The sequence below is a fragment of the Limanda limanda genome, chromosome 1 (assembly GCF_963576545.1).
Source record: "Limanda limanda chromosome 1, fLimLim1.1, whole genome shotgun sequence".
NCBI classification, from domain to species: domain Eukaryota; kingdom Metazoa; phylum Chordata; class Actinopteri; order Pleuronectiformes; family Pleuronectidae; genus Limanda; species Limanda limanda.
In genome coordinates, this window is record NC_083636.1 from 10,472,241 (window position 1) to 10,486,523 (window position 14,283).

At 38.5% G+C, this 14,283-nt stretch overlaps 1 protein-coding gene across 1 annotated transcript; it reads right to left on the reverse strand.

The window, feature by feature from the left end:
* Positions 1-665: 665 nt before the first annotated feature.
* LOC133001904 (solute carrier organic anion transporter family member 1C1-like) lies at positions 666-14,283 on the reverse strand. The gene is made up of 15 exons (XM_061071617.1): positions 13,274-14,283; positions 12,652-12,753; positions 10,769-10,910; positions 10,061-10,193; positions 9,026-9,150; positions 8,714-8,860; positions 8,474-8,572; positions 8,075-8,335; positions 7,127-7,291; positions 5,743-5,938; positions 5,476-5,641; positions 4,425-4,609; positions 3,809-3,873; positions 3,610-3,727; positions 666-3,099 (listed from the first exon to the last, which is right to left on the reverse strand). The coding sequence occupies exons 2-15, from the start codon at positions 12,700-12,702 to the stop codon at positions 2,886-2,888; spliced, it is 2,067 nt and encodes a 688-aa protein (XP_060927600.1). The 5' UTR covers positions 12,703-12,753; positions 13,274-14,283; the 3' UTR covers positions 666-2,885.

Consider the following 14,283-nt stretch of genomic DNA (forward strand, 5'->3'; position numbering starts at 1 on the left):
GCAACGATAGAGTCTTGGTGGCCTTGCAGTGATATTTTGTTGTGTTGTGCACAGCCCGCTGGAGAAATCAGTCACTGCACTGAATGCTCACATGTTCATCAATGACAAGACATTTTGTAAAAAATAAATGAGTGTTTTGATAATAAAATAAATGCAAAGGAGATAATGTCATTTCCATTTCAAGCTTAGAACAGGCACGTTAACAGCTTGTTCGATCTTATCTACAAAAAGCAAATCTTAATCATGAAAGCAATAAAAGTGACTACCAATTATAAAATATCATAAACACAGCTCATAACTGTTGTAATAAATTATATGACATGCTAAAAGTTTGTTTAAGGAAAAGGAACCATCACTTTTGGTTTAGTTTTTTTCAGAGGAGAAAACCTATATCACAGAGTAATCACACAAAGTTTGATCAGGTCAGGTTATGTAATCGGCTACAACCTTCAACTTTGAGCCTGCATGTGCTGGCGTGAATATCCACATGTGCAAATAGTATGTAACACAGGGAATCTGTGTATTAAAGGGGTGAGTGTGTTTTCGTGGGGTGGCACAAAGTTAAGTGGAAGCATGGAGCATATTGAAACTCTATAACTTGCCATAGTGAGACAACATGATAACAGGTGTAATGCAGCATCAACGGAACACGTTAAAAAAGAAAATGCATAAAAACGGTTTATTGTGAATATTTGGCTTACATATATTTTCAAGGACAATCAATAAAATTGTAAAAATGCAAAGATGAAGATGAAACAAAAATACAACAATATGCATTTTTTCGTATTAACAGTTGTTAATAGTACATATAAATTGGTTTCTCTACAACTATACGGTCAGTGTCTAACAGAGTTAAAACTTACAGTAGCAGAGCGACAATGCACCGGCTCTTAGACCACTGTGCAAACTTTAGTGAACTTTCCAAAACAAACAGCGGAGACTCAGAGGATTGTGTGAATGTTGACCTCTTGTTTTTGTGTTAAATGATGTGATGTAACAAGAAGTGTGTGACAGGACATCCCATAATAGGCATCTCAAATATGCACAACGATTCATGAAGATGATTCCATATGGTTTATTCAAAACCTTTAGGAAAATATAGTATGAGTGAGTTTAAACTAAGGAAAAGGTTGAGCCAACATTTCCTGAAAGATTTGAAATATATTTCAGTGCCTGTATTGATTAGAAAAATGTAAATACAGGGTTCAGTGCCCGAGTTGATCAATGTTGTGTTACAGTCAGAATAATCCTCCTGACATCTGGTGCAATGGACTCAATTCCTCCATTTATATGAGTATATGTGTGTGTGTGTGTGTCTGTGCTTTTTAGAAGAATGTCAGATTTCCTTTACAAAGAACATTTTGAGAATAAATCAACTTGGCTTCCTCCTTAAACACTGTACCAACGACAATGTATCCACCCTTCAAATTTTTACCAGACATGTACACCGATCTATCCTTATGTTTTATTCATTTTAGCAAAGTTTCCGGGTACATTTTCATGAGGGATTCTGTTACAGACTTCGGGAATGTGGTGTAGAGGGCAAATAAATGAATATTTGTAAAAAAGGTGAGCTGTTCAAAGTGGAGACAAACAAACTGAACTGTTCATCCTGAGATAAGGTGTTCATTGGGATTGCAATTTAAGTCTGACATTATTTAATATGAGTTTAAATAAAATTGCTATTATTGTTTTTAACCTTAATGCCAATAAAGCAGATTTCTCTGAATTAATAAATCCCACCAAACATCATGTCCTTTTTTTCCAGAGGCCAAAGCTATCACAGGGGACTCAGCTAATATCCATAGAAAAGTAGTTTGGAAAACACAACTAGATATTTTTAAACCTAATTTTTTCAATTAATTACAAAGATAACCCACCATCCATCCACTATGAGTGATTTCTTACTTCCCTACTGGTCGAGTTGTGTACATTGTACATCACAAGTCTGACGCTCCCTATTCAACACGTTACATACATTCTACGACATGAACAAAGTTTTTACAATTGACTTTTTGAGCAGACTAAACAAACTAACCAGTGTTGAGCCTCTGTGTGCTAAGCTGAGCTGAGCTAACAAATGGCAGTCTGTAGTTGCATTTGTCTTAATCCTCCAGCAGAAGTATTCGTTTTTAGGTGACCCATATATGGGTACCGACTAAAGTGGGATTGAGCTGTAAATATAAAATGGTGATTTAAAAAGATGTGTCTGGATCTCCTCCTCCTTGTTCAAGTATTACACATCTGGTCAATATTCTTTAATAATAAACTAAATATATTTCATTTTTGTGTTGCCTTCAAGGACTGGATCGTTCTTCAGCAATCACAGACTTCACTTACTCTGATGGGTACATGTACCATCTATAATAACTGAATGTACAGTAAGTGATGTTTTTTTCTTAAAACAAAAATAATCATCTGTATGGGAAATCAAATATCTGCCTCTTATAGTGATCCTTGTGAATTTAAGCCGCTTCATTTACTCATCTTGTCTAAACTGGACGCTTTTACTAAACTATCACACATGATTCCCTCAACCACCCTCAGTGTCTTCATTATAGTATAGTTCATTGAAGACAAAGCAGAGGGATCCATAATCCCACAAAGTGTCGGCCGTATATTCAAAAATACTTTGTCAGTAACTCATAACAACACTTTTGTCTTGAACTAGTATTTAAAACAATGTACTGTACATACACTATACTGAGCATATACTGCATGTATGAATACAGCATCTATACACATACTACATAGAAAAAGAGGTATACAATTCTGACACTGTACCATTACTGCATCTGGTCCAGTCCGGGTGCAGCACAGTAGTTAAGTAATGGGAAATACTGCATGTGTCATTCAACTGTATTATGGTTTGATGTCATACCAGCTTAAATGGTGCTCTCCTTGTCTGCGTCCTCTTTGTCTTTGGCGATGCTGATGGTGGCGTGTCCGTTGACCTGTCCGTTCGCCTCTAGTCCGTTCTCTTTAGCCTGATTCCTCAACGCTAACTTCTTCTGTCGCTTGACAATTCGGAGGTAGAGACCCACCCACAGCATGTTGGACAGGAAGTAGAGTCCATTTATCAAGCCCATGTATGTCACCCTGGGGAAGAAGTATGTTGGAACAGGTGAGGTGAAACAGTGTCAATGTCACTTCTTTTATTTGTCTTTCCTTGTAAATCTCTTCAAAACACTAATGTAGGAGCTGAACCCCCGACTGAAGAATCAGTTGCCATTATCGTGAACATGCTGTTGTTGTGATCGTCAACAGTCGCCTGTCTATTCAAAGTTTATTCATATTGAAAGGGTCCAAATCGCACCAAATTTGATGCTGCACTCCCTTGGGCGCTGAAAAATACACTTGTGTGCATCTAAATTTACGTTTGAATAATCCATAAACTTAAATTTTATATTTAAGTAGGTGATGATGAAAAAAGACCCAAGATGATAGAAGATATTGAGTTCCATAAGATGCATAAATGTAAATGCAACAAAAGTAATTTGACACAAACTTTTGGACACACTTGACAAATATAAATATCCTGCTTAAATATGAATACTAGGTTGGTCTAGCAGGAAAATAAAAGATCATAAAATAAAAGCTTCACTGTACCTAAAGGCGTTAGCATCATAGAGCCTACAAGCTCCTCGACCTCCACACTGCTTGGTACCCCACTTCAGACAGGTTCGGTCGATGAGTGCCCCGAAGTAAATAGGAGGAGGGATCCCACCTGGAAGGACACAGAGTCATGCGTACTTACACTTGAACACATGGGATGAATATGATGTTTATCACTCTGTCCTGTACTCACCCAGACTTCTTACGATCAGTGTCTGCATTCCCAATGCCAGGGATTTCAGGTCTTGCTGTATGGATCTGGAACATGTGATGAAAGTCATATTAAAGACTGATGTCAATGTATGTCCCCTTTAACCTTAATTATAACTTAACACAACATATGTTCGATGTCTAAATCCAACAACCTTGGACACTTGAATTCCCCATAGCTAAAGTGGCACGACACTGTTTACATCATATCACTCCACCAATGTTACACATCACTCATATTTCATGCATGTAAGGTGCGCCACATTAAACTGCCATATATAAATTAAATAAAAGAGTTCAATATGTTTACTTTATATTATATATATAAAAACCATTGATTAAATTATTTAAATTGGATAAATTGGGGAATCTACAAAATAAATCTCCACAAAAATTAATAAAGTTTATATTCTTAATGTTTTTTTTTACAAGGTAATCAGACGGTAAAACTAAGCAGCCATGAAAACCACTGTTCTCTATTCACTTCATGAGTTTTGTGTCTCATCGTCTAAAGTGGACTTAGATACATGACATACGTATAAAATGATGAATGTAATGACAGGAGAAATATTAGCTCCTTCAGATTTAGAGTCTCTGACCTGAGCAGCACTATATATCCTGGCGTTGCCCCGCATGCAGAGATGAAGGATCCAATCACAGACAGAGCCATGTAGATTTTAAACATGCCGTCACAGTCACTTCTCCTGGGGCACTGGCCCAGCACTGCAGACATGTTCACAGCTGATGTCATCTTGTCTTCGACACAGCTACAGTTATGAAACATCTGAAGAACCAGAGAAAAGAGAGGAAATGTGAGTTGTTCTATGTTTATGAGTTAGTAATGATCCTGTGGCCCGAACATCACCAACTAGACAAACTTCTGGTGAGGCTTTAACAACATTATAAGCAGGTTATTCATTCCATTCCAACAGCCTTGACAGTTTGTTCAATTTAGCTTGTTATCTCTCCCAAGGAGGTTAACTCCTGTCTGTTAGTTTGTTTGTAAGCAGGATTACACAATAAAGGCCTGAACTGCTTACTATTTAACTTGGTGGAAGGATGAGGTTTGAGTTAAGGAAGAACCCATTCAATTTTGATGAAGAACAAGATCAGAAGAATTTTAACACTTTCTTTAACATCATGGGATTTTCATTTTTGTTGCCTTCTCATAGATTAATTAATGGATCTTGATGGAAAAAAATCTGTCATGTGTATGGGTCTGACATTTCAGAGTGTGAGCAATTTTCTCCAGATCTAGTGACTTTAAATCTGGTTTTACAGGGGGAATTTTGGTCATTTTGTTTTCAAAATTTTCTCGAAACTAAGAAGAGTGCGCTTGAATCAAATGTGGGTTTGTGACAAGAGATAGACACACACATGAAGTGTAATCCTCATGTCTGGTCACATTGCGTTCTGGACTGTGGAGCCAGTGTCGGTGCAGAAAACAGTATCTGTGATGTCTCTCTGCCCTTTTTCGTGCTCTTTTCCTCTGTGACTACTCAGTGTCACTGAAAAATGGTCAGAGTATCATCACAGAACCACAATGATATCAAGCTTATACATCTTGTAAAAGTGATCTCTTGTCATTTCCATTTTGCAAGGTTGTTTGTTTTCCCTCTACAAGTTGCATCACTTCTGTGAGGGTCTCACCATGTCCCTGCCAATGCCAGTGGAGGTCTGGCAGCCGGCCAGGCATGGCGAGGTGTACGTCATCCCGTTGTAGGCACACACCGGGTCCCAGTGCTTCACCGAGCAGGAGCAGCCCACATTGCACTGCGACAGCAAAGTCTGATGGTCGTGTGACACCTGAGGAGCCCTGGTGCACACGCAAACACAGACATGGATCAAATTAAACATACTGTTAAGAATCTTTATTACAATCATACAGCATTGAGAGATGGTTAGTGCTCTACTCACCCCTGATATGAGACAGTGAGACCAGCCACGTCTGCTTGTCCACAGTGCATGAAGACCTGCATGGAAAGCAGACAGAAGGACACCATGGTGGCAGTAATGGACACCCTGGCTGCTCCGACGATGCCCAGCTTGAAGCGTTTCAACACAAACCCTCCGGTGATGATGCCCATGGCTACAGCCGGCAGGTTCAGGATACCTGGAGGGATCAACACGTTGGAATTACTTAAGCATGAAATGGTACTACTGGTCATGTAATTTACACTGGGCAACACATAAACCTGTGAACTGTAGGAGATTAGAAATCTAAAGGGAACCGTAGAGTTTTAAGACCTTTGAAGGTATTTTAGCTTAGGTCCCACCATTATTTGACAGATGAGCATCATCACAAAAGTTGAATAATTGCATCTAGATGTCTTTAACACTATAGAGATGATATAAGATGGATATGGTTTAAATGTTTTTTATATTTTCCGTGACAAGGTCGGTTTGGTGTTTGCATCTGAAGTGGCAGACGCTAGATGCTTGTCTAGGTGGTTTTATGTCGCTTTTACAATTTGTCATCATATATTTGTAGAGTACTTTGAATTGCCTTGTTAAAATGGGTTATACAAATAAACTTTATAACAAGCCTTTTACTAGCAATCCATTTCTCAGAGCAGCATGTTCTCTCCATCATAATCACTTTTCTATTTTTGCATTGGTTTTATCTAACTATTCTGACAGTGCTCTAATGGTTTTTGGTTTATTATAAATACATTAATCAATGAATTAATGATTTATTCAATCTTTTAACAACTCTTAAATTACCTATATCTCCCTATTTGAATAAATACTTTTCATTTTCTTTGATAATTTGATTTTATGTTGCGCTTCACCACAATCTTTCCACATTACAACAGCAGAAGTACTCCATGGAATCTTAGTAATTATGGTTGGTATATAGCTCAGATAAATTACTTCATGCAGGCTCATTAACAATGTTAAAATACCGTGTGTTGCGTTCATGTGTCAGTAAGACGTTCCAGTGAGATAACACTACATATAAGAGCTGTGTTTCAAAGGATTTTTCATTCAAACCTGTTCAGCTGTTCTTCCTGCTACTTTTCATAATCAAGGGTAATTGAACGACAATGGATCTAAATCTATAAATGTTCAAACAGCTAACAGTGTTTACTTGCCTTGCAGGTAAACAGTCATAAAAAGTTAATCATAGCTCAAGCTGATACTTTACAGACACACTCACACACACAAAAGGAGAGTCCACAGTGGGCTACTTGGTTCTCACATTCCACGTTAGCTTTGTCTCTCAAAATCACACTTCCCTTCAATAACATCATTGTTTCAGTCGCCTCTGGCTACAAAGTGCAGAGTTATGGCTCCGTACCTATGAGGAAAGTGGCCCTGGAGGCGGATTGGCCAAAGACTTGCTCCAAGTACTTGGGCTTGAAGGTGATGAGGCCCATGAAGCCATTGACGGCCACGAGGTGCGTTAGGATCATCAGTACGTAGATGCTGTTCCTGAAGAGTCGTCTCAGAGACGGTATGAAATCTGGTGAAGGACAAAGCACAGCGAAAGGTGATGGAAAAGTTTTACTAAGATGTACAATGGTTTCCTTACTATGACTGCGAGAGTAGAAATGTATGATTCTGGTAGAGCAGCCTTTGGAAGGTGTCACATCAATCAAAATTCGTATTATTCTATATATTACAGCTGTATGTCTGTATATTTGTATGGTAACACATTTAGAAATACCTTTATCTATACATACTCAAGTCATACATTTATATACATATAAATCTACTATAGCCTAAAATAATAATAAATATATTAAATCTTTTAATTTAACAGCTGCCCTTATTTCCTCTGACATATGGATGTTGTTAACCTATTGAAATTCAGCAACATAGATTGATTTCACACACATTAAACAGCATCATTAAAAGTATAACTTTTATATTTCCTTTTCCATGGGTTTGTTTGTCATAATTTACCTTTTTGCTGCAAAAAAAACCTCTTCAAATATTGTCATTGTAATATATTGAATAGCATGTTTGCCTTTGCTTTAGCAGCAGGTCCCACATCATTATCTTGACTCTTGCTCAGGTTTCAGGTATCAGGGTTATTGGTCTGGGTTGAGGTTTTACTGGGCTTTACCTTGTTAATGATTCAATGCTTTTATTCCTAAACCTGTTAATATAGTGACACAATTCTCATAAGTCTGAGACTTGGTTTATGCTCATTGTAGGTGAAGCCTTATCTGAAATAACATTCCTACATTCTTGCTAAAATGTTAAGGTAACTACAAGTTAGATGGGGCAGGCTACATGTTACCTTTAGCCATCTCGTGGAACGAGACCGGCTTCTCTTTCTCGTCCTGCTCCTGGTTTTCCTCTGCCAGGAATTTCTCCTGCTCTCCCACTGTGGCCAGCTCGGTACTCTTACTCTGACTCTCCTCCTGGCCCTGCTTGGGCAGAGACTTGGGCAGGAACCAGAATGGGATACTGGACAGCAGCAGCACGATGCCGGTCACTATGAAGCCCAGCCACCAGGCCCCCACCCAGCGGGAGTCCTTGTGGTTAATGCTGATGCTGTCTGTGAGAAGGAGAAGGGAGATAACAGCAGCTTTTGAAAGACGGTTCGAGCTTTCAGACCTCTTGATCAGTGACTGTCAGAAGTTCTAATGTGATGTCGTCCGGCTATGCAATGTCGTAACACCACATGAACACATACCTAAATCCACAGATCCAATGTCTACATAGATCTTTGCCAGGAAGGAGCCAAGCATGTACCCAAACATAGGTCCTAAGATTCCCACTGTGTGGATACAAGCTGGAACAATGGAGAAACAGAAAGGTTAAATATTCCTGTACTGTGACATTAATGGAGCAGGAAGAAGATCAGAGTGTTATAAGATGGAAGATGATGTAGCTAAGATCCACAGCAGAGTATAAATCAACAAAAGAAACTAACCCAAATAGAAAGGAGTGTTCTCCTCTCTGGAGAAATCATCCAGGTAGGACACACCCAGAGGCATGATGGGAGTCTCGCCAATCCCCCGCAGCATGTTTCCCAGGAAAATGTAGATCCACATGGACGAGCCAGCTGCCTTCTCACAAGCTAAGGGAGGTGGACTTAGAATGTGAACTGAAATCTCATGTAAGGTCCAACATACTTATCTTTAAGTGTTTTTAAAACAATGTTCATCCTCGGCTCACGTAAATGTATTGATTTGAACTTATGACTCATGTTAAGGATGCTTAACAGACGGGAGTTGACTTGTACCTGCTTGAGGCCCTAAATCAACCGTCTCATCTGCTTCAGGGATGCTGTGGTTGGACAAGCAGGGCAGGATGTTCTCGGTGCTGTTTATGTCTTTGCTGTGAGTCATACTTGTCTCATATTTATACCTGGAAAACATTGAGGATTATTAAACAACTGTTCAGTTAAGTTCAGTAAACACACTGTAAAACAGTTTTAACTGAATTGAAAGCATTCAGGGTTTGTGCATAAGGTAAACCCTGTGCTCACATGCTACATAGGCACATTGTTGTTGAGTACATATTTGTATATTATCTTATCTGTTGGTTTAAGCTCTTTAAATTTGGGTGACAGTGCAGATCTTATAACTGGAGTTAAACTGGGGCAGGAAAGTAGCATGACCTCTGTCAAGCCACATGCAATGTATTGTCTTCATAGATTTAATATCTTCTTAACAACAATATAATACAACATATAATACTAATTCAAGGCTGGATTATGAATAAGGTGACTGGTGCAGGGCCTCTGACCTCCAGGGGCCCAAACGCCCCTGCGTGTAAATTTAATGAACAGCATGTTTGTCAAGGGATTACTTCACTAAAGCAGAATAACAACTTATGTGGGTCATGCATGATGTCTGACCCTGTCTTATTAAATCTGATTGTTGTGTCAACATCTAATTTTAGTGTCATGTTAACATGTTTGTTTGAAAAATAATTGCATTAATGTGGGACAATTTAAATTATGCACGAGAGGTACAAACGGGGTCCCAAACAAGTTAATCCTGCAGTGCAATTTAAACTCTAATAAATTATATTTCGCTACAGTTTTTTATATTTCGCTTCAGTTTAACAAACAAATAATAACTCATTATTGGATCCAGGCCAATGTGGTTTAATATTACTTTATTTCTGCCTCCACAGCAGCTCTGCCTCCAAGAGCTGGCGTCGCTGCTATATTATTCTAACTGATGTGTATGATTACTGCAGGATATACCTTGATAAGTCTTAACTGTGTAAAAGTCGAATATCGAGAATGAAAAGCAAACTGTGTTCTTACAATCCCTGGAAGAAGTGGGGCATGGCGATGAGGAAAGATCCAGCAGCCATGATCAGACAGCCGATACCGATCAGCCGTGGACGATGGAGCTTCGCACCGAAGTAGCTCACAACGGCTATGACCAACAGGTTGCCTGGGAATGAGATGAATGAATTGTTGGCTGAACAAAGTGCTTTGACATTTTGGCAAAAATGCTTTTTCGCACTTTCTTGCTGAGAGTTTGATGATTCAGCAGATGTGATTGTCACGTTTGTAGTTTAAATTTGTTACTGCACTACCAGCTAGCCGAGCTTAGCAGGCTCAAATGAAACATATCCTGCCTACCACCACCTCTAAAGCTCACTAATTAAAAAAAAATTATTTATTATTATTTGTTCAATTCCTATAAAAACCAGAGCAGAGGACAACATGCTGTGGTTTTACAGGAGTTATGAGACAGTTCTTCTCTTATTTCTCTATATCGTAAACAAACAAACAAAGAGTATATTCACTGTTAATTAGTGAGCTTGAGTAGCTTGATGTTCTGCTGCCATACAGACACAGTGGTATAGATCTAACTCGTGGCAAGAAAGCAAATAAGCTCATGTCTCGATACATCAAATTATTCTTTTAAGAGGGACATTTAGTGGCTTCATCCCCCAATATTTTCACTTTTTATAAAAATTTTATTCAACAAACAAAACATCCCATATCTAACATTGCACATACCCATTTCAAAGCTGCCATCGATAACCCCGATGAGGGAGCTCGGGATGTCGAAGCGTCTCTCAATCTGAGTGATGGAGCTCTTCATGTAGGCTCCACAAAAGGCTTTGGCAAAATACACAAATGCAAGCGAGGCTAGGAAGAGCTGAAAAACACACAAGGAGTTGATGGATGAACCTTTTTTCCAGTGAAACATGTTCAGTGGAAGCAAATTAAATAAGGATAAGAGAAAAGACTACTCAATATACTTAGAATAATGACTGTTGTAAAATGACTATCTTAAAAATAATCTCTCGGCTAAGGATTTTGAGTGAGAGGAGTAAACTACTTTTTTGCAGTTACACTAATCAAATCAGAGGATTTCTTTTCTAAACAAAGTCTCAAAGGTTGTAACTCCCACAGTGAAAGGATCAATGTTGTATTATCACGTGGACGCTTCCCTTCCTTTGATTGATTCCTTGATTGACTAGACTCGTCTATTAATCTATTTATCTTCATCCATGTCTAAGCCATTTGTCTTTGATTTGCAATGATGGCCAAATATCAGCTTGTTGAAATTTCTTATTAGTTTCCCATTTGTCATTTTTACTTGAACACTGACATGTTGTAGAGTCATTAATTGAAGAAAAATGTTTTGCTCTGAGAGACACAGCTCACTAAGTGTTTATTGTGTGGATCAAAACAACAACCACCATCATGAATGGCCGAGGCCTTAGCCACTATATCACAGATTTTTGACAATATGACAAGTTCACAATAAATAAAAGGATTTATTGGAATTTTAATGTTCAGCTCAAACACCAGGTCAATGTTGGCCTTCCATCATGGATGAAATTAATCCATAGGTATCTTCCAATATCTGGCTTTACAATAGGCCACTTCAGAATTGGCTTCAACATTGATCTGATTACCCTCATTTACATTAGAATAAGCCTTTTAAAGATAGAAACCATTAGCGTAATTAAAGAGTAATTACTCAATCACTAAACAGGGGCAATCATAGCCTGACATGTTGCATACTGTCTGTCTAAAAGTTAAGAGTTTTCAGGCTCAAATCTTCTACAGTTATCTTACTAAAAACAGGAATTTCCAACAAGTTATTATTTAACAGCAGCTTAAAACTTTAACATTAGTCACACGATTATATTTTGTGATGGACAAATGAAGAGGGTTTTGGATCGCATTGGACAAATACAATCACCCGGTATTTTTGTGGTTAATTTGCTTTACCAGTACAAATACGGCTTGCGTGCAGTCGTATCCTTGCCCCCAACAAAGTTAAAAATTGAAAGGGACTCACTCTGGGCTGTAGGTCATGGACTAGTGTGTTATATATAGATATGTGCCACTACTTACCTAAGAGTTAACGTTCCCAGAGTTAAGCAACATGGAAGGCTTTGTACTTGAGGATGACTGGGAATTTCCTCCAAGAAATCAACATCATCAACAACTCTAAAATAAATATTTAAAGAATGTCCCCCTTCACTTGTATAGTTAGTCGGATATTATAGAGTGTCTTGTAAACATTCATCATACTGACAAAGAAGTCAATGATATGAATCCAGGTCAAAACAACCATTTCACTGTTATTTTTTTCCCATTTACCAACTATCTGCCTTATCTATTGTCGGAGATTAACCTGCATTTTAGTGACTTTACTGTGTTAATGCTTTACTTTTTTACTGCCCAATCAGGTGCAGCATTAGTAGGACACAGACAATAAAGACAAAGAAATACCACACAGAGACAAGATGGAAATCAACACATTTGGCTTGGTTAGTTTTTTTGTCATTGCACGGTCTCAACACTGATTAGGACGCGAATATGAAGCAGTGAGTGATCAACCTAAAGGTTTCAACACAGGGAGAGGGTGACATTTCACCTACCTTGAGCTTGGAGCAGCAGGCCTCACGTGTTTTTTTGGACTCTACACTCATGATGCTGTTCTCGATAGATGCGAGGAGGCAGAAAACACAACTCTGAGAGGCCTGCAGAAACAGACACAAGGAGATTAGGAGCAAACTCATTTCTATGTTGTGATAAATCTGGGAACTGGAAACACACAAAGACACAAATTAAACACAAAGTAAATAAGTGAAGTTGATTCATATACCACTTTTCAAAGACAAGAGTCACAAGTGGATACGCAGGGCCAAATAATTTAAAAACAGAGTTAGAAAAATACTAATGTAAAAAAAGAAACAAACAAACACAAGAACTAAAAAGAAAAATACAGAGTCCAGTAAAGTGCATAAAGAGACAGACCTGGTACACATACCTCACCTTAATGCCTGTTTAAAGATGTTGATTGATGAAGATTCGTTGATTGCTCACACACACTTTAAGATGCTAAACAAATTAACTTTTGCACTCGGTTTACTGATCATAATACACATATTACACTAAATCAATCCTTTTATATAACAATGTTTCCTCATTGAGTGTAAAAGAAAAATGTGCAGATTTAAAAAGGAATAAAAAGGAATAAAAAGTAGAGTCAGTATTTACCTGAGCAGCAGCAGTGGTCCTGAGAGGGATGGGTGGGATGTGCTGAAGTAACCGATGGCTTGTTATACCTGACAGGACTTTGTTCTCAAAGCGAGAGTCTTATCACAAACAAACTACAGCATCACCTGTAATGAGTAACCCGGCTACTAATGTGCACTTGTTGGTCATGTCAATAAAAAGTCATGAAACCCCTAAAGCCACTGAGCACATAGGCACGCGCACACGCACACCCTGCACTGGTTGGCTAACGTCCAACAGGAGATGTGTGTCCGACCAGCACCGGAAGCCTCAGGAGGTTCACTGAACGCAAACGCACACGCAGACAATCACGACTCGCTTGCACTCGTACATCCTCCTCTGTGAACATCACAATGCCTCCAGAGTATCCATCCTTTTGAACGCACAACAAACAGCAGCAGCGTGAAGCTGGTCAAAGCTTATTTTACAAGCCCACTGTTCCTGGTAGTTTGCTGTTTTCAAAGAGTGAAATGCTTTCCTCTCCTGAAGAAAGTCAGCTTTTGTAAGACTGGGTGTTTCCTAAGCCTGATCAAAGTCTTCCTGTCCTATTGATAGTTGCTAACAATGGCTTTCTCTCTGAGACCCTATGGCTGATAAACTCACATCAACTCACCTGATTAGACTTGCTAAGAGTATACAAGATATTCAGTCATTGATTTACATTTATACTTAATGATACAACACAAGAGAAATGTCCTATAAAGATAATAGACACGTATTAAAAACATTTTCACCATGTCAACACCGAATACCCATATAACATGATCATTTTATGGTGAAATGGTAAGTAGAGGTGAAGGGGCAATTTTGGGTTCAGTATCTTAATAACAAATGACAAATAAACCTCAAACAAATGAAACGAATGAAACAAACATGACCCTTTACCCTCTAGAAACAGGCCACTTGCATAAAAATGAGAGCGATCAATCCAGAGCTGACTTGCTGCCAACAGGTACTTAAGGTGAAAAAGTTGGTAGTTTTATAACATTAAA

Bases quoted from the DNA above. Each gene is read 5' to 3' on its own strand.
- LOC133001904 (XM_061071617.1), bottom strand. From the start codon at position 12,702: ATGAGTGTAGAGTCCAAAAAAACACGTGAGGCCTGCTGCTCCAAGCTC. The intron at 9,151-10,060 runs GTAAGAACACAG...AATGTTTTCCAG, and splicing joins CCCCACTTCTTCCAGGGATT to GTATAAATATGAGACAAGTA. The intron at 5,939-7,126 runs GTACGGAGCCAT...TGATCCCTCCAG, and splicing joins CAGGGCCACTTTCCTCATAG to GTATCCTGAACCTGCCGGCT.